The sequence below is a fragment of the Podarcis raffonei genome, chromosome 13 (assembly GCF_027172205.1).
Source record: "Podarcis raffonei isolate rPodRaf1 chromosome 13, rPodRaf1.pri, whole genome shotgun sequence".
NCBI classification, from domain to species: domain Eukaryota; kingdom Metazoa; phylum Chordata; class Lepidosauria; order Squamata; family Lacertidae; genus Podarcis; species Podarcis raffonei.
The window spans coordinates 9,248,207-9,269,367 of NC_070614.1; the positions used below are offsets into that span (position 1 = coordinate 9,248,207).

At 46.2% G+C, this 21,161-nt stretch overlaps 1 protein-coding gene across 3 annotated transcripts in view; it reads left to right on the forward strand.

The window, feature by feature from the left end:
- Nucleotides 1–2,804: 2,804 nt before the first annotated feature.
- Nucleotides 2,805–21,161, forward strand: part of SMYD1 (SET and MYND domain containing 1) — a 49,862-nt gene continuing 31,505 nt past the window's right edge. For 2 of the 3 annotated variants that reach the window (XM_053363053.1, XM_053363054.1), the window contains exon 1: nucleotides 2,808–3,004. In XM_053363053.1, coding sequence (XP_053219028.1) covers nucleotides 2,883–3,004 — 122 coding nt within the window. In that variant the 5' untranslated portion in view covers nucleotides 2,808–2,882. Of the gene's footprint in view, nucleotides 3,005–21,161 lie in introns of all 3 variants that reach the window. The other variant, XM_053363055.1, reaches the window with a different exon arrangement.

Genomic DNA, 21,161 nt, shown 5'->3' on the forward strand with positions numbered 1-21,161 from the left:
AATTTCAACAAGGCATTTTATTGTTTCAACTTAGCTTTGTAATTGCAGTTCTGGGTATTACTCTGTTTGTTTGATTAACATACATTTACTGTTTGGACTACCTGTGTCCTGGTCTGGGTATATTCTCTTTTTTTTAACAGAATAAAACTTTATTTAGAGTTCAACAATAACAAGGGGGGGGAACCACAGTAGTTGCTACATCAAATCATTAGAATTATCCAGTTTTAACATTTTATAAATACTAATGAAGAAATCATACAACATCACTTTTAACTTACTGAGGTTTTCATAATACACTTTTCTCTCTTTATCTTTTTCTTAACGTATCAGAAAAGGGAAGACGAAGAAAAGAAACAAGAAAAGGAAAAGAGAAGAAGCCTTTCCGCTGCTCCCCGACCTGCTCTTTGGGGCTAGCGGTGGGGGAAAGCAGCGCTTCCCCCCCGCCAGCCCCAAAGAGCAGGTCGAAAGGAACCCGAAGCCTCCGGAGCGCAGCGGGAACTCCCACTGCACTCCTGAGGCTTCGGGTTGCCTTCACTGAACGCACCTTGTTTTAGAGGGGGAGAACAAGAAGAAAAAAAACTCCCCCTCTCTGCTCTGCGCCCCTTCAGCAAAGCGGCAGGAGAAATGGAAGGGGCTCCGTTTTGGCATAATAAATTATTATTATTATTATTATTATTATTATTATTATTATTATTATTATGGTTCTCCAGTGGCTGTGTGGGGTCTCAACAGCCGCTGACATCTGGATACAGAAAATGGTCTTTCTATTTTTGTGCTGTCGTCCAGAGACAGACCAGACCTGCATACCAGACTGTTACATTGATACCACCCCTTTCCTATCTCGAGCCAATATTTTTATCACTCCTGTTATAAAAAGAAAACATCTTAAGTCTCTTCCGTCTTAATCAATCCACCTTTGTAGATTAGCTGAGTCAGTCATGTTCACAGCGAGTGCTATTTTTAACTTTGATGCTTTCTAGCCTCAGATGTGAGTCACATTCTTGTAGAATTTAGATTTTGATCGTATGTCTTTGTAACTTTTATCCAGTTGCCCTTTTTAAAAATACAAAAAGCTGTTTGTATTTGTTGTACAGTGGTACCTCGGGTTACAGACACCTCGGGTTATAAACACTTTGGGTTACAGACTCCGCTAACCTGGAAGTAGTACCTCAGGATGAGAACAGAAATTGCGCGGCGGCCTTATAATTGCATACATGTGCTTAAAGGTGTGTGGACAATGCCTGATGAAATCTCCAAAGACAGGAATTTCAGAAATAAGACTTCTAATATTCAGGGGTGGGGTTAATCTTCAGAATTCTGCTTAAGATATTTGTCTTTCTCTGTGACTGAGCAGAGGTAGAATGAATTAAAAGCTGCAATCTATGTTCTGAACAGTTACAGTTACCATGCAAATGTGCTTAATTTGCATGTGGAACACATCTTTCATATATCATAATCTGGTTTAATGTAGTGTGGGCTTTTTTGAAGGTACATATATCTTGCCTAGGGACGTGGGTGGCGCTGTGGTGTAAACCACTGAACTTGCCAATCGGAAAGTCAGCAGTTCGAATCCCCGCGACGGGGTGAGCTCCTGCTGCTCAGTCCCAGCTCCTGCCAACCTAGCAGTTCAAAAGCACGTCAAAGTGCAAGTAGATAAATAGGTACCACTCCGGCGGGAAGGTAAACGACGTTTCTGTGCACTGCTGTGGTTTCACCAGAAGCGGCTTAGTCATGCTGACCACATGACCCAGAAAAACTATCTGCAGACAAACGTCGGCTCCCTCAGCCAGTAAAGCAAGATTAGTGCCGCAATCCCAGAGTCGTTTGCAACTGGACTTACCGTATTTTTCGCTCTATAAGACGCACCAGACCACAAGACGCACCTAGTTTTTGGAGAAGGAAAACAAGAAAAAAATATATTCTGAATCTCAGAAGCCAGAACAGCAAGAGGGATCACTGCGCAGTGAAAGCAGCGATCCCTCTTGCTGTTCTGGCTTCTGGGATAGCCGCGCAGCCTGCATTCGCTCCATAAGACGCACACACATTTCCCCTTACTTTTTAGGAGGGAAAAAGTGAGTCTTATAGAGCAAAAAATACGGTAACTGTCAGGGATCCTTTACCTTTATATCTTGCCTATGCTCCTAAGCAAGTTCATGTTTACATGAGTATAATCTCATCTTCACCTAAGGGACAAGCAAAGATGTCATGTCTGCTTGGGAAAAGGGTGCCAGATTTCTGCAAGACCTTTGAGTGACTTCCAAGCAGGTTGCATGGCTAGTGCCCTCTGGGCAGCTTATGTGCTTAGGGGGACGTGTTTTCAGTGCACAGTCTTCAAATGCAGCCCCACATAACTCCGCCTGTGTGTCAAACAAATGCAGCATTGTTTAATTTCTTTTTAAAACAGCGCAAACAGCATCGAATATTATTGGGCATTGCACGCAAGGCATGCTACTTAGCACTTTCTCAGCTGTTGGCTCCTGACAGGCAGAAGCATGTGGTTTCTAAAAATACACACAAGAACACACATTATCTTTCCAGTAGGAGGGTGTAAAGTAAATGTTGTGGCTGTCGCATGCACAATAATTTTCATTTTGGGGGAAAAATAATATTGTGTTATTTCGTTGGGCTAATGAAACAAACTGCGATCCTACAGGACCAAACTCTCCCCACCCATCCAAGGACACTTTGAAGCTGTTCTTGTGTCTACCTCCCCCTTTGCTATGGGAATTTGGTGTTAGTTGGGAGGTGCCAAGGCAGACCATTTATAGGATTGGCCATCTGTAAACTGGGAAGCCTTTAAAGAGCAGGAGTGATAAGAGATTTGAGTCACTTGGAAGCCCTCGTCTTACGAGCTTGGATGCTTTGATATAACAAAACGGGGCATGGAGAACGTGGACGTCTTCACCTGCGAGGCCAAAGGCAGAGGACTGAAGGCCGTGAAGGAATTTTGGGCAGGAGATGTCATTTTTGCAGAACGAGCCTATGCTGCAGTAGTATTTGACAGGTAAGGACAACCAAAAGAAATGGAAGTGTGTTGCTGAAAGTTTGGACCTCGCTGCTGACAGTGAATGGAAGAGGGAGCGGATGTGGAAACAGCTGGCTTTAATCCATCACAGTCTTAGCAGGGGGACTGCTGTGACTCCTTGTCTAATTTACTAATGAGAAGCATTTCAGGAAGAGAGATGGATTTGGCTGCTAACCAGAAGGTTGGTGGTTCGAGCCCACACAGGGACAGCTGTGGGCAGGATTCCCGTAAGGGGTTGGACTTGATGACTCTCGAGGTACCTTACAGCTCTACAATTCTATGATTCTATGACACTATAGCCAGGATAGAGCTGGTCCAGAGTGGTAGCTCAAAGACTGAGCTGCGTCAGGAAGTTCCCAGTTAAATTCTCACCTCTGCTGTGATCTCACTGGGTGGCCTTAGATAGGTCATTCGTTCTCAGCCTTAGTCTCCCCCATCTGTGACTTGGGGATAATAATACTGATCTGCCTTACATGGCTATAAGAATTACTGAGATATGAAGATGCTTTAGGATTCAAAGCACTGCATGGGTGGCAAACATTTATCACCATGGTCACCTGACACCAGCAGTCCTGCATATCATGCATATGAATGACTTGTTTGCATTATTCCTCTGAGGCTACCAGATTGCGTGCTACAGGGATATTTCCACCCATAGCTGTCAACGTTTCCCTTTTTTAAAGGGAAATTCCCTTATTCCGAATAGGATTCCTCGCAAGAAAAGGGAAAAGTTGACAGCTATGTTCTGCCTCTCTTTTATTAATACGTTTACTGTACTGAATTTTACAGGGATATGTCTCTCAAAGGGTGGGAGTAGGATTAATCGACCTTTTTATTTATTTTATTTTATTAAACAAGATTTATATATCAAGAAAACCTCTAAGCTATTTACAGAAATATAACACATTAAAAATCTAAATTAAAAAGTTAAAAACAGGTACTTAAAATCATTCAAAATCAACAGCAGCTACAAAAATTATAAAACACATGTAACTTCTGATTGTCTGGATAGGCTTTTTTACCATTTGCCCAAAGACCCCCAAGATGCAGTATGGCAATGAATACAGTGGTGCCTCGCAAGACAAAATTAATTCGTTCCGCAAGTTTTTTCTTCTTGCGAGTTTTTTGTCTTGCGAAGCACGGTTTCCCATAGGAATGCATTGAAAATCAATCAATGCGTTCCTATGGAAACCGCCTTCAGACCAGGTCCGGGGACAGTCTGTCCCCTGACCTCTTCTGAAGGCTGGGGGGGGGACAAGGGCTTTTCTTCCCACCGCCAGCCTTCAGAAGGCTGTTCTGAAGGCTGGCGGTGGGAAGAAAAGCCCTTCTCCCCACCTCCCACCCCGCAAGCTCCGGGGACAGGAGGGCTTTCCTCCCGACTGCCAGCATTTTAAAAGCCCCCAGGACAGTGGAGACTTCTCCGCTGTCCCGGGGAGATTTTAAAATGCTGGGGGTCGGCAGCGAAGGCTTCGTTGCCGCCCGCCAGCATTTTAAGATCGCCCCGGGACAGCGGAGAAGTCTCCGCTGTCCCGGGAAGGCAGGCGGGGGGGGAGCAAAGTCCAGGACCTCTTCTGAAGGCCGGGGGGGGCAAAAGTCTTTGCTCCTCCCCGCCTGCCTTCAAAAGCCGTCGGGAGAGCGGAGAAACGCGCTGCGCTTCTCCGCTATCCCGGGAGGGCAGGCGGGGGGGAGCAAAGACTTTTGCCCCCCGCCGGCCTTCAGAAGAGGTCCAGGACCTCTTCTGAAGGCCGGCGGTGGGCGAAAGTCTTTCCTCCCGATGGCCAGCATTTTAAAAGCGGTCCGGGATAGCGGGAAAGCCCTGCTATCCCGGACAGCTTTTAAAATGCTGGCGGTGGGGAGCAAAGCCTTTCGGCCCCCGCCGGCCTTCCTGGACCTCTTCTGAAGGCCGGCGGGGGGGCGAAAGGCTTTGCTCCCCACCGCCAGCATTTAAAAGAGGTCCCCGGAGATTTCCCTATGGGCTTTCTTCTTGCGAAGCAAGCCCATAGGGAAATTCGTCTTGCGGAACGACTCAAAAACGGAAAACTCTTTCGTCTTGCGAGTTTTTCGTTTTGCGAGGCGTTCGTCTTGCGAGGCACCACTCTATTTCCTCGTTGAGTTCCTACTTCCCCTCTTATTCTCCCTTTTATTCCTTCTTCTCTGCTACTAAGTGGATGCTTTAAAACCTGGTGATTGTTTTCACATACAGTAAATATATTATTTAGTTTGGATCAAGCCTTGGAGAGGATTCCCCCAAATTACTGGGAATTAATCAATTATTATTTTTAATTATATTTATTAATTTCCAAGGAAAAGGATATAGGCATAACAATGTCAAAACGATTGGTTCTCCCTCTCCCACCCTTCCTTTGGAACAGAAGACGAATGCAGCAAATTTGCACATATGTGTAGTTGGCAGATACTAGTCATCAGGGCTTGAATACTTTATAAAGGGATGCCATGTTCTAGCAAAATCATCCATATCAGTTGCATCATTCAGGGTGTGAACTCTTCGTGCGTTTCTCAGATACTTCCTGTTTCCAGGGTGTGATATGAAACGACCAAGTCTTTCCCAATCTTTTGCTATGAGCAATCGTGTCGCTACAAAGAAGAAAAATGATATGTTCCTTGTGCAACAATTTACGTTGAGTATCTTAAAAAATTCTTGGTAAACCCAAGCATGGGTTGCATTGTACATCCTAATTCGCAATTTTGCTTGTTTCTGTAAATACTCTTTTCCAAAATGGTTGCACTATCAATTAACTGAAATGCTTTTTGAATCGAGCAGTTGTGAAGTCCCAACTGGCTCCACTGACTCACTCCACCTTGAAACAAGGCACTTGCAAAGGTTTCTTTAACTCCCTTCTCCCTGTTGTGAACACTATAACTCCTCTGTGCACTGTAGTCAGGAATGGTGAATTTGTAGTGCATGCTCCCCTTAAGTAAAACCCAGCCTCAAGTGTCTTCCTTGAGACATTGATCTCCTGCTGCAGGTCTGTGTTTACAACCTCCCAGGGGGCTGCCTGTAAGCTAGTAACGGTAAAGGGACCCCTGACCAATAGGTCCAGTCGTGACCGACTCTGGGGTTGCGGCGTCATCTCGCTTTATTGGCTGAGGGAGCCGGCGTACAGCTTCCGGGTCATGTGGCCAGCATGACTAAGCCACTTCTGGCGAACCAGAGAAGCGCACGGAAACGCCGTTTACCTTCCTGCCGGAGCGGTACCTATTTATCTACTTGCACTTTGAGGTGCTTTTGAACTGCTAGGTTGGCAGGAGCTGGGACTGAGCAACGGGAGCTCACCCTGTCGTGGGGATTCGAACCGCCGACCTTCTGATCGGCAAGCCCTAGGCTCTGTGGTTTAACCCACAACGCCACCAACCAAGTAAATTACTCTTCCATGTTTGGAGCCTGAAGTCCAGTGCTGTTTTTCTAGAAAAAGAGGTGCTGGAACTCACCATGAATGTCTCCCTCATTCTCTTAAAATGGCAATGGTGCCCACCTGAGAAGTGCCAGAACTAAGTTCTGGTGAGTTCCAGCTGGAAAAAAACCCCTCTTGAAGTCCATCTTCAAGGTTCAGCAGACAATGCACACCCTTTTAGTATGCAGTTCAAATTCTTACTTCAAGAAATAGGCAAAAGATCTTCTAACTCTCCCTTCCAATTCATCCCTGTTTGAAAAGTAGTAAGAGTTTTTTCTTTGAGTTAAGTACTGAAGTTCTCACCCTGGGCCAGCAGGGGAATACTGTAGATAGTTTTTACTCAGATCCACATATGCAAATAGGGGATCGAAAGTGACGTTCAGTGATTGGATAGTTACAGAAAGTGGTTACTGTTGCGTTGTAGTGGAGCTCTATATAAGCAGGCTGGCTGAACCCTTCAGTTCAGGTCTGTTCTGGCCTGTGAATAAATGAGCTGTTTGGAGAATCGCTGTGTCGTCTGATATGTTCACCCACATCTTAACACTTTGCACACTTCATCTTCTGAATTCTGGGCCCCTTGTTGTACCCAAGCCACAAAATTTGGCAGAGGCTCTGTTGTTGTTCACACTGGTGTGTGTGTGTGTGTGTGTGTGTGTGTGTGTGTGTGTGACTTAAAATGCACCCTGCCTGCATTTTGGCTCACACAGGAGAAAGTGGAACATGTGCTGCAGACTATTGAGAGCCAGTGTTGTGTAGTGGTTAAGAGCGGTAAACTCATAATCTGGTGAACCAGGTTCGATTCCCCACTCCTCCACATGCAGCTGCTGGGTGACCTTGGGCCAGTCACACTTCTCTGAAGTCTGTCAGCCTCACTCACCTCACAGAGTGTTTGTTGTGGGGGAGGAAGGGAAAGGAGCCGCTTCGAGACTCCTTCGGGTTGTGATAAGGCAGGATATCAAATCCAAACTTCTCCTCCTATTTAGGGCAACTTTGGGATCAGAGGTTGTGCCCGAGGCTGGGTGAGATTGGAATAAAGCTGGTTGTAAATGAGGGCAAGATATTTCTTGTGAGGTGCGGAAGAGAGTCGTGAATTCTCGAATTGCTATTTGAAACAAGTTGATTGCTAGAAACCGAAAATTGCAGTGTTGCTTGTTTGGTTTTTATCTATGTGCTGCCTTCCACCATTTTGCACTTTTAACAGAACTGAAAAACGGCGGGAAATTGCTGTGCTTTATCTTTATCTTTTTAAGGATCTGGTGTACAAACTTTAAAACACTGAAGTTGGTACAGTTTTAAGACATGCAATGTCTTCCAAGCTCACTTGGGTTTGTTTGTTTTTAATTAACAGTTTTATTGGAGGCTTTCCACATAAATAGGCAAGGCATGAAAGATGTGCAGGCCCATTCAACAATATCTCATTGTGGAATTCTTGATTGTTATGTACGGCTGTCTTCTGACAAAAGGGTTGATATGTGTAGAAGCAGGAACTGTTGATGTTACTCTTAAGCTTGTTCCATATCACCATTGCTTGGATAGTAGGTGGTGAGCATGCCATTGCTAAATACTGTATGCACAAACAGATAGTGGTAGTTTTTCCCCTGTAAAGTTAAAGTTAAAGGTAAAGGGACCCCTGACCATTAGGTCCAGTCGTGACAGACTCTGGGGTTGCGGCGCTCATCTCCCTTTATTGGCTGAGGGAGCCGGTGTACAGCTTCCGGGTCATGTGGCCAGCATGACGAAGCCACTTCTGGCCAACCAGAGCAACGCACGGAAACACCATTTACCTTCCCGCTGGAGGTTTATCTACTTGCACCTATTTATCTACTTGCACTTTGACATGCTTTCGAACTGCTAGGTTGGCAGGAGCAGGGACTGAGCAACGGGAGCTCACCCCATCGCAGGGATTCGAACCACCAACCTTCTGATCGGCAAGTCCTAGGCTCTGTGGTTTAACCCACAGCGCCACCCGGTCCCCTGCCATTGCTAAATACTTTATGCGCAAACAGATAGTGGTAGTTTTCCCCCTGTGCTGTTGCACAACTTAGAAACCGTGGCTGCTTGATTGAAAACTCATCTATACACTTCTGCTTTTTCCATGGCTTTCCCCAGAACACAGGACAACCCAAATTGTGTGTGAGCCTTCTTTTGATGTACGTTTAATCTGGCTCATTCACCCTGTGTGGAAGAAACCAACCATGGCTGGGGATCTGACCATGTGGTCTTGGTGAATGGACTGCTAGTTTTAATCACATGAGACAATTTTATTTGTCTGGGATGAATTCTGGTCTTCATTGTGAAGTGCACACAACTTTTCTGTTAAGGAACAAACTCCTTAACAGAATTGCTCGCAAGTGTCAAAAAGAAGCCGAGGCTCTTTTGGTGTTTCTGGGTAATAATCCAACACAGATTTAAGAATATTCAATTCTGCACTGAATCGGTGAGTTCCAGTAGCTCCTGAGAACAGAGAAATACATTGCACTGGGCCCAATCCTTGGTGCTTGCAACAGATCATATAGTAAAGGTAAAGGGACCCCTGACCATTAGGTCCAGTCGTGGCTGATTCTGGGGTTGCAGCGCTCATCTCGCTTTATTGGCTGAAGGAGTCGGCGTACAGCTTCCGGGTCATGTGGCCAGCATGACTAAGCCGCTTCTGGCGAACCAGAGCAGCGCACGGAAATGCCATTTACCTTTCCACCGGAGCAGTACCTATTTATCTACTTGCACTTTGACGTGCTTTCGAACTGCTAGGTTGAAAGGAGCAGGGACCGAGCAACAGGAGCTCACCCCATCGTGGAGATTCGAACCACCGACCTTCCGATCGGCAAGCACTAGGCTCTGTGGTTTAATCCACAGCGCCACCCGCATCCCCAACAGATCATATGCACAACAGCAAAGAAAATCTATAGTGCAAGAATGTCCAGCATGTGAGTTGATTGCAAGGGATAGCCAGCCATGCATTCCCAAATCTTTTCTAATCACAGGGATCTAAAAGTTATTGGTGATATGTCCACATGCCCCAGGACTTCTGTCTCTCCACTGAATGTAGCTGGTAGTATCCAGAATGCAATGTACTGGAAATCAAGGAGCACATTCTAGAGCTTGGCTGTGTCTCTGATGCGTTGACAGCTTATTCCAGTATCTCATGTTACAATCATGGCATTCATGTTGGGAGAGAAGCTATGGCAGCTTGACATAATGTAATGAGCTACTGTCCTGTATCCAATTAAAAGCTTGCATCATTGCTTCGGAGGATTATGATGAAGCAGTTTTTAATGGATGAGATATTGTTTGGTAAAATATATCGTATTTTTCACTCTATAAGACGCACCAGACTACAAGACGCACCTAGTTTTTGGAGGAGGAAAACAATAAAAAAAATATTCTGAATCTCAGAAGCCAGAACAGCAAGAGGGATCGCTGTGCAGCGAAAGCAGCAATCCCTCTTGCTGTTCTGGCTTCTGTTGTTTTTTTTTAAAGATGTTTATTAAAATTTTCAAAGTTAATACAATAAAAAAGAGTCAAAAAGAAAAAAGAAACAAGGAAAAATATAACAAAAACTATAACAAAAAACAGAAAAATACCAAAAAACAGAAAAATACCAAAAGAGTTTAAAAACACATAGAATTCACAATAATTATTTTTCATTAACATATTTCCCCAACCTCCTCATACCTCCCTTTTTTGTATTCCAATTCCAATTGTTAGTTCAGCAAATTCTTATCAGTAATTTTTAACCTATTTCTGCACCTTTCCCCCCCCCCGTGTCACTCAAAACATTGCAGCTGGAAACCTCTTAATTTCTATCCGACATCATCCTAACATTCATTAATTTTACAATATTTCTGTAAATAGTCCTTAAACTTCTTCCAATCTTCTTCCGCCGACTCTTCTCCCTGGTCACGGATTCTGCCAGTCATTTCTGCCAATCCCATGTAGTCGATCATCTTCATCTGCCATTCTTCCAGAGTGGGTAGATCTTTTGTCTTCCAGTACTTTGCAAGAGCGCAAAATATGGTCTGAAGCTCAACATCAAAAAAACGAAGATCATAGCCACTGGTCCCATCACCTCCTGGCAAATAGAAGGGGAAGAAATGGAGGCAGTGAGAGATTTTACTTTCTTGGGCTCCATGATCACTGCAGATGGTGACAGCAGTCACGAAATTAAAAGACGCCTGCTTCTTGGGAGAAGGGCAATGACAGGCCTAGACAGCATCTTGAGAAGTAGAGACATCACCTTGCCAATAAAGGTTTGTATAGTTAAAGCTATGGTTTTCCCAGTAGTGATGTATGGAAGTGAGAGCTGGACCATAAAGAAGACTGATCGCCGAAGAATTGATGCTTTTGAATTATGGTGCTGGAGGAGACTCTTGAGAGTCCCATGGACTGCAAGAAGATCAAACTTCTCCATTCTGAAGGAAATCAGCTCTGAGTGCTCACTGGAAGGACAGATTGTGAAGCTGAGGCTCCAGTACTTTGGCCACCTCATGAGAAGAGAAGACTCCCTGGAGAAGACCCTGATGTTGGGAAAGATGGAGGGCACAAGGAGAAGGGGGCGACAGAGGACGAGATGGTTGGATAGTGTTTTCGAGGTTACCAGCATGAGTTTGACCAAACTGCGGGAGGCAGTGGAGGACAGAGGTGCCTGGCGTTCTCTGGTCCATGGGGTCCCGAAGAGTCGGACACGACTAAACGACTAAACAACAACAAACTTTGCAATAAGTATTCTTGCTGCTGTCGTAGCATACATAAAGAAAGTTCTATCCTTCTTTGGCACCAATTGGCCGACCATGCCCAGGAGAAAGCCCTCTGGTTTCTTCAGGAAGGTATATTTAAATGCCTTTTTCAATTCATTATATATCATCTCCCAGAAAGCCTTAATCTTAGGGCACGTCCACCAAAGGTGAAAGAATGTACCTTCATTTTCTTTACATTTCCAACATTTATTGTCGGGCAAATGATAGATTTTTGCAAGCTTGACTGAGGTCATGTACCACCTATAAATCATTTTCATAATATTTTCTCTTAAGGCATTACATGCCGTAAATTTCATACCTGTGGTCCACAACTGTTCCCAGTCAGCAAACATAATGTTATGTCCAACGTCTTGTGCCCATTTAATCATAGCAGATTTAACCGTCTCATCCTGAGTGTTCCATTTCAACAGCAAGTTATACATCTTTGACAAAATCTTAGTTTTGGGTTCTAACAGTTCTGTTTCCAATTTAGATTTTTTCACCTGGAAGCCAACTTTCTTATGCTGTTCTGGCTTCTGTGATAGCTGTACAGCCTGCATTCGCTCCATAAGACGCACACACATTTCCCCTTACTTTTTAGGAGGGGAAAAGTGAGTTTTATAGAGCAAGAAATACGGTAATTGGAGGTAGATGTCATATTTGGCTGGGAAGGTTATGAGAAACCATATATAACTCTGAATATCAATGACCATACCCTTTACCCAAAGAGCAACTATTTTGTGTAATGTCAACCCTGATATAGCCAAAGGTTAAGTACGCAGATTGAATAGCTCCACACTTAACAATGCTATCCTGTTTGCTTTTGTGTGTTTGAAGAATGGGGCATTTGAGGGTTAGAGTGGTCTGATCTCCCCAGAGTAATGTGTTATGTCTTTGTCCAATTTGAAATGCATCTGAAATGCACCACAAATTTTGAAACAAGGAAGCCTTGCTGCAGAACCTAGCAGTGGGGCATAGAGTGCAATCATATCTGCATATCTACTCTGTAATAGGGGCAGATGAATGGGTCACTTTGGGTCATAGCTGTTAACCGTCCCTTATTTAGCGGGAAACTCCCTTATCCCAGCGCCGTGTCCCGCTGCTGTCCCTTATTGATGATGTCCCTTAAATTTCCCGGGTTTCATGCTCGCCCGGCTCGGGAGGGAAGCAGCGGCTCAGGGTCCTTTGCCGTGCGCGAGAGAGAGAGCACTGGCGCTGTCGTCCTGGCGCGAGGAGTTCCATCGGCCCTTCCCCGCCTGAGAGGGGAGAGGGAGACAGACTCTCGCCCACGCCGCCCGCGAGCCCGGAGGCGGCAGCGGTGGCGGCAGCTGAGGAGGCCACCGAGGGAGGAGGAAGAGGAGGGGATGGGGAGGGACGCAGAAGGGTGGCGCTTCAGTGGCCACCGCGGCGCCTCATGCCGGATTGACAGCATCTGTCAATCCTACCAATGTATTACAGCATCTGTCAATCCTACCAATGTATTACAATAGCAAAATCCCTTATTTTGGCTGCTGATCCCTTATTTTCAAGGCTGCTGGTCCCTTATTTTCAAATCTGAAAGTTGACAGCTATGCTTTGGGTTTCTATCAGTTTCTCAGTTTTCCAGTTCTTCACATTTCTGAATTAGTTGGCCAGTTCTTTTTAATGAGTCCTTGTGAAAATTTGTGAGTATTTTAGTGGCAATTTCTCTTAATGCACACCTTTCTTTGCAAGCAATTTCCCTTAATATAATGCATTTTATAGACTTTCTCCACTAATAAATGCCTTCCAATAACAGACCAATCTTTGGACACTTTATTTGGTTGGAGCACTGCACCACAAAATTCAGAGAAGCATGAATTTCAAAGGATTGCTGTGTTTCAGTTTACATATTTTCAAATTACAAATTGGGTAGGGTTTGCATTAAGATCCTAACCATATGGAATTCCCCCACCATCCCTACTTGGTAGTAAGTCCTGGTGCACATCTGGGAAATGAACATTTTAAAGCTTCAAAAATTAAATGTTAAATGTTAAAAAATAAATGTTCGCTAGATGGTGAGGCACTACTCTGTGAGAGGGAAGGTTTTACTGTTTTGACAGATGTTCTCTCCCCTGCCCTCAGTTCTGTAAAAGTCTAAATGAACACTCCTGCCAGGAGATGTCATTTCAATATTATATATATCTTTAACTGGATACCTCAGGTTACAGTTTACAGTTTACAGACACTTCAGGTTACAGACACTTCAGGTTACAGACGCTTCGGGTTACAGACTCCGCTAACCCAGAAATAGTACCTCGGGTTAAGAACTTTGCTTCAGGATGAGAACAGAAATTGTGTGGCGGCAGCGGGAGGCCCCATTAGTTAAAGTGGTACCTCAGATTAAGAAGAGTTTCAGGTTAAGGATGGACCTCCAGAATGAATTAAGTTCTTAACCCGAGGTACCACTGTAATCAAGGGACGCGGGTGGTGCTGTGGTCTAAACCACAGAGCCCTAGGGCTTGCCAATCAGAAGGTCAGCGGTTCGAATCCCCGCAACAAGCTGAGCTCCCGTTGCTCGGTCCCTGCTCCTGCCAACCTAGCAGTTCGAAAGCACCTCAAAGTGCAAGTAGATAAATAGGTACCACTCCGGCGGGAAGGTAAACGGTGTTTCCGTGCGCTGCTCTGGTTCGCCAGAAGTGGCTTAGTCATGCTGGCCACATGACCCGGAAGCTGTATGTGGGCTCCCTCGGCCTATAGAGCGAGATGAGCACTGCAACCCCAGAGTCGGCCACGACTGGACCTAATGGTCAGGGGTCCCTTTACCTTTACCACTGTAAAACCCTTTTTCTATATTTGGTTGATCTGAAATTATTTGCCAAAGGGGATTGAAGAGGCATGGATAGAAGTGGAAAGGAGGGGGAAAGTGTAAGTGGGGCCTCCCCAGCTGATCTTGGGGGGCTGGGGGCTGAGTGAGGGCTGCTTGGCATTTTCCTCACCTGGGTGGCTACCTGGAAGTTCATCCATCTCGCTGGAGGTCTCCCTAGCTTCAACGTGGCACTCCAGAGGGATAGTTTCCTGTGTGGGGTCTGCAGTCTGGAACCTATAAAGACTGAAAAATGAGTGAATAATAATAATAATAATAATAATAATAATAATAATAATAATTGTACCCCGCCCATCTGGCTGGGTTTCCCTAGCCACTCTGGGCGGCTTCCAACAAAGATTAAAAATACATTAAAATGTCACACATTAAAAACTTCCCTGAACAGGGCTGCCTTAAGATGTCTTCTGAATGTCAGGTAGTTGTTTATCTCTGACATCTGATGGGAGGGCGTTCCACAGGGTGGGTGCCACTACCGAGAAGGCCCTCTGCCTGGTTCCCTGTAGCTTTGCTTCTCACAGTGAGGGAACTGCCAGAAGGCCCTCGGCGCTGGACCTCAGAGTCCGGGCAGAACGATGGGGGTGGAGACGCTCCTTCAGGTATAGAAATAGAAATAGAAATATCTTTATTGTCATTGCCCCCTCTCAGGGACAACGAAATTACTTGACTGCTCCATAAAAACACTAATTAAAACAATACAGTATAATACAGCAAGGAAGATTAGATGACTTTCAAAGTCCAGGCTTCCCATTCAGGGCTGAGATTGCTCTGGAGAAGAAGCTGTTCTTAAGACGGCTCGTTCTTGTCTTCATCGTCCTGTATCTCCGTCCCGACGGCAGGAGCTCAAAGAGACAGTGACCAGGATGCGATGGATCTTTTACTATGTCCAGTGCCTTCCTATGGCACCTTGTGGCATAAATCTGCTCTAAGGTGGAGAGTGGGCAGCCAACAATGCTCTCTGCTGCCTTAACAACTCTGCACAACCCCATCCTGTCCTGGGTAGTACAGCTTCCGTACCACACACATAAGCCATAAGTGAGCACGCTCTCAATGGCACAGTGATAGAAGGCAAGCAGCAGTTTCTGCGGAAGATGGTTTTTCCTTAGAATTCTCAAAAAGTACAGTCTCTGCTGCGCCTTCTTCACAAGCCCCCTTGTGTTGACACTCCAGGACAGATCCTCTTGTAATTCAATGCCCAAAAATCTGAACGTTGTTACCCTCTCCACACAGACCCCATCAATCAAAAGTGGCTGGATATTGCTCTGTGGTATACTGTGGTATACTGTGGCTGTGGGTCCCAGGAGTCAAATTGTTGTTACTGGCATCCATCTGTCTTGAGAGACAATGGAGTGGGCCACCAGGGGAGAAGTCAAACCAAAGAGACTTACTTCCCTGTCGCACAAGCCTGGGCAGCGTGGATGGAGGTCTTGAGCTACCCTGACGACAGGACCCCCCTCTCAGCCTCGCTGATGTGGTCCAAATGAAAGCAGAGCAAAACATTTGGCACCCGTTTAGCTGCATGAGTTGCTGGAAGGAGGTGTACAAGGCTCCCTCAGGTTTCCAAGCCCTGACAGGTTCTGCTGCCAAGTCAGCACTCAAGCAGAGTGTGATGGCCTGGGATTCGGACTCAGAGACTGAACCTGAGGAATCCCAGCCTGCACAGGAGTCCCCGCCTCCAGAACCAGCTGAGCCAGGGCTGGGGCATGAGCCTGAAGGGTCCTCACCTGTGCTGGGTCCTCAGGTGCAGGCGTCAGCTGAGTCTGCTCTGGCTCCTGAGGTGATGGAGGACCCATTGCCTGCAGGTGCTCCACTCTCAGCCCCGGCAGAGGAAGAGGAGGTTGCCTCTGGGTCCGGAAACCCTCCAGCCTCTCCTGAGTTGCAGAGGCTCAGGGCAGAGAGGCGAAGGGAAATAAATTCCTGCAGGAGGAGTGCTCGCCTCCAGGCCAGGAGAGGTGAGTCACCTGTGGACCAGGGCCGCTCTATGCCTTGGGGCAGATAAAAGCCAGTCAGCCCCGGTCCCAGGTTTCGGGAGCAACATTTTTGATAACCTGTTCCTGCCTGCACCCTGTCCTGCTGGAGCTCCTAACCTCACTCAACTCCTTGCCTTGGACTCTCCTTCTGCCTTGACGGACAGCCTACACAGGCGACATTTTTCCACCTTCGCCACATCAAGCAGTTGGTCCCTTACCTTTCCCGCCCCGACCTGGCCACAGTGATCCATGCGACGGTCACCTCCAGGCTTGACTACTGTAATTCGCTCTATGCGGGGCTGCCCTTGAAGCTGTCCCAGAAACTCCAGCGGGTGCAGAATGCTGCAGCGAGGCTCCTCACGGGGTCTCTGCCATGGGAGCATATTCACCCAGTGCTTTTCTAGCTGCACTGGCTCCCGGTGGAGTACAGGGTCAGATTAAGGTGCTGCTTTTGACCTTTAAAGCCCTTTGTGGCTTAGGACCCTCATACCTACGGGACCGCCTCTCCTGGTATGCCCCACGGAGGACCTTAAGGTCCATAAATAGCAACACCCTAGAGGTCCCGGGCCCTAAGGAAGTTAGATTAGCTTCAACCAGTGCCAGGGCCTTTTCAACTCTGGCTCCGGTCTGGTGGAACGCTCTGCCTCATGAGACCAGGGCCCTGCAGGATCTGATTTCTTTCCGCAGGGCCTGTAAGACAGAGTTGTTCCGTCTGGCCTTTGGCTTGGAGCCAATTTGATTCCCTCCCTCTCTTTCTTTTTTCTTTTCCTTCTCCTCCTGCGATGAGGCTACAATTTAAAATTTTAATGTTTCAGTATTTTAATGTTGTATTTTAATGTTGTTTTTAAGTTGTAATCATTCAACTTGTTTTTATTATTGCTTGTAAGCCGCTCTGAGCCTGGCCTTGGCTGGGGAGGGTGGGGTATAAATAAATATTATTATTATTATTATTATTATTATTATTATTATTACACACCACACTCTCGACCCCGGACTGGACACAGACCTTGCCGCATGGTAACCCCCCCAGGACCAGGACACAGAGACAGGTAGACTCAGAAAAAGCTTCTTAAAAAAAAAGGACATAAATTTCTTGCAGATAAGCTGAGCAACGCACACAACGTTCCATTTCCCCCTGTAGGATTAAACCAGGCAAGACTGTAGGATTAAACCAGACTGTTCCATTAATACAGTCCCTCTTAAGATACGTTCAGTGGACACACTGCCTTCCACAGAACTCAAGAAACTCGGCCACATTAAGGTGATGCAAACCCCATACCTCAGGGTAGGTAATGTTGTGTTTACTTTTGGTGTCGTGGTGACAGGATGCCCTGCTCCTGGCCTCGGGTGATCTGGGAAACTCTGCTGGGACAAGTAGCTCCCACTCACAAATGCATCGTTACCAAAGGTGCTGAAAGACTAGAGTCACATTGACAGGGATGCAATGGGTCGCTGGGCCATTCCTCAAAGGGCAGAGGAGGGCTATTAATAAAATTGTAGGGCAGGGGTGAGACGTGACTGACCCACAGCTCCTTGTCAGGGAAAGGATGCTCTGCGGACGCAACCCTGTATCCGTGGTGATGGTGGCATCTAAAACTGTGCCACAGCGTATGCTTTTAGAAGACATCTGAAGGCGGCCCTGCTTAGGGAAGCTTTTAATGTTTGATGCATTACTATATTTTAATATTTTGTTGGAAGCCACCCACAGTGGCTGGGGAGGCCCAGCCAGATGGGCGGGGTATAAATAATAAATTATTATTATTATTATGCAAAGCACCCACCCTACACTAGCACTGCATTTGTGACGAAGGAGGAATCCTCTTTCAAACCCTCTCCTTTCCCCTTCGTCTTCCCAATTTTCTTATTTTCCCTCACAGCCCCCAGCACACCCTGTTCCCTGTGACTGGAACATGGCCTTATCAAAGATGGCAGCATGCCAGGCGGTTGTCCATCCTTGACCCCCTTCACGAGTTGCTCATAAGAAAAGGGGGGGCATCACACTAGTACTAGCATAACACCAGTCTTGAAAGACCTACATTGGCTCCCAGTAAGTTTCCGAGCACAATTCAAAGTGTTGGTGCTGACCTTTAAAGCCCTAAACAGCCTCGGTCCAGTATACCTGAAGGAGCGTCTCCACCCCCATCGGTTCTGCCCAAACACTGAGATCCAGAGCCGAGGGCCTTCTGGCGGTTCCCTCATTTCGAGAAGCCAAGTTACAGGGAACCAGGCAGAGGGCCTTCTCGGTGGTGGCACCAGCCCTGTGGAACACCCTCCCACCAGATGTCAAAGAGAACAACAACTACCAGACTTTTAGAAGACATCTGAAGGCAGCCCTGTTTAGGGAAGCTTTTAATGTTCGATGCATTACTGTATTTTAATATTTTGTTGGAAGCTGCCCAGAGTGGCTGGGGAAGCCCAGCCAGATGGGCGGGGTATAAATAATAAATTATTATTATTATTATTATTATTATTATTATTATTATTATTATTATTATTATATTACTAGGATGGGTATGTCGCCATTACCTCTGGGATGAGAAGCATGACCTCATGCATTAGCATAGCTGTCTGCGAAGCAAAAAACCTACATGTGAATAGCTGCTTGCCCATAGGCTTCCATGCAGCCTGCCAGGGCCGGCTCACCCATGAGGCAACATGAGGTGATTTCTTCAGGTGACAGGAGCAACCGGGGCAGCAGATCCTGGTGTAGATCTTTATCCCCCGTGTTCTTGACGTTCTTTCCTGGTGGGGAGTTGGGCACTATTTTGTGGTTCACCTCAGGTTTCTTTTCCGGATTTAGGTTCTGTTACAGCCTTTTGCTCGACTATGGAACCAGCAGAAAATACGCTACAGAACTGATGAGAGATGATAGTTAATGATATTTTAATACAGGTCTTTGAAATGAAGATGTTGCACCTTTCCTCTCAGAAGTCACTGAAACCTTATTTGTTAGGCAGGCTCCACTACTTTGCGAGCTGACAAGCTCGACAGATTTATGTGGTCTATTTTTTTCTCCCTGGCAAGCTGTCGCAGCCAAGACTTGGAGAAGGGCAAGTGCAGTCGCCGTGGGTTTCGTTTCAGGGACTTGAGAAGTTCACGTCCAGTGAACTTTCTGAGGAGGGGAGCTTCTGCATCCTCTGAGTCAGATGATGGCAGTTGTAGGACTTCAGCTTCTATGTCTGTGGCTTTGGTGGCTGGGTGATGGACTTCAACAGCATGTGGAGAGCTTCAGATTCCTCTTCTCTAGTGACGAAACACTTGCAGGAATGGTCATCTTCAGCATACCTGCCTTATGTGATTCCATTCATCTGTCCATCTATCCATCTATCCATCCATCCGACACACAGAGGCGCAGAACATGTCCATGCCCACCAGGCCTGCCGCAGCATCACACATCCCAAATGCCTGCACATTGAGTGCCAATGTTGAAACATATTTGTGCAGGAGTAAATACGGTATTTTTTGCTCTATAAGACTCACTTTTCCCCTCCTAAAAAGTAAGGGGAAATGTGTGTGCGTCTTATGGAGCGAATGCAGGCTGCGCAGCTATCCCAGAAGCCAGAACAGCAAGAGGGATTGCTGCTTTCGCTGCGCAGCGATCCCTCTTGCTGTTCTGGCTTCTGAGATTCAGAATATATTTTTTCTTGTTTTCCTCCTCCCAAAACTAGGTGCGTCTTGTGGTCTGGTGCGTCTTACAGAGCGAAAAATACGGTATCTGGTGTATATAAAAGACAATTGTAAAGCATTAAAGACACTGGCTGGGTTGGAATAACTTTTACAATGGGTGGAAAAATAAGTTAATTAAACGAAATACGTAAGGTTAGAAAATATATGATATTTACCGAAGGGGTGGAGGGAAGTCCGAAGCTCGGCAGAGCTAAAGATAATTATGTGGTGCATATAAACTATAAATGTATGTTTACTGAAAATAATAAAAATATATTGGGGGGGAAAGAAACATATTTGCGAACAGCTGCATATGAATGGGCTCTCCGCTCAGTCAGGAACCCTGTGTGGTCAATGCTTTCATGAGTCCACCTTGCGCGTACCCCCACCCCCTTGATCAAGGCTAGCCCTCTTATCGTGGTGAGGGTGGCGCTGTGGGTTAAACCACAGAGCCTAGGACTTGCCGATCAGAAGGTCGGCGGTTCGAATCCCTGCGGCGGGGTGAGCTCCCGTTGCTCGGTCCCTGCTCCTGCCAGCCTAGCAGTTTGAAAGCATGTCAAAGTGCAAGTAGATAAATAGGTACTGCTCCGGCAGGAAGGTAAACGGCGTTTCCATGCGCTGTTCTGGTTCGCCAGAATCGGCTTAGTCTTGCTGGCCACATGACCCGGAAGCTGTACGCCAGCTCCCTCGGCCAATAAAGCGAGATGAGCGCTGCAACCCCAGAGTCGGCCACAACTGGACCTAATGGTCAGGAGCCCCTTTACCTTACGTGTGTATTTGGCAAAATTGCAAACGAAATGGGAACTAAAAATGCGGGTGAATTTTCAAGAGGACTCTCAAAAAAGTCAGACTGATGTGAAATGGTGGCAAAGTGAACTTTAGACTGGGAAAACAAGAAACTGAGAGAAACTGAGATTCGGCCACTTCAAGAAGTTCTGGTTTCTGTCAGCTGCCATGTCAGCAGGGTGAAAAGGGGCAGCAGAGCTTGTCGCCATATATGGCAGCAAGGAGACAAAGGCTTGGGATAAAAACAACTGCAACTGCTGCCTGAAGAAATAAACCGTCTTAGAGGAGGCCATGATAAACACAAGTTGTAATGAGGGAGGGACACTTGTATCCCATTTTACTCCTTAGGACTTATTTGTGAGCAAACATACATAGGAATGAGCCGCATGACCGCACTTCTGTTTCACATCTCCCTGAAAATAAGTCACACTTGACTTACTGCATTGTTGCAAGGATTAATGCAAGGAATTATTTAGATCACTACTTCACTTGTCCGAGATACTATATATCACATTACCATGTTGATGCAAGTGCATTGCAGGCCATGTAAGTCAGCGTCCGACTGAGATACATAAGCACTTCCAGTCCAATCCAAATCTTTAATACAGTCGTAGACCAGCATAAGATAAAAGCACCTCCATACATAAATAAAACCTACTAGATAGGCAGCAAGGCAGCTGCAGAAGTAGAGGGTACACTTATGCATCATTTCACCCAGTGGTTTTG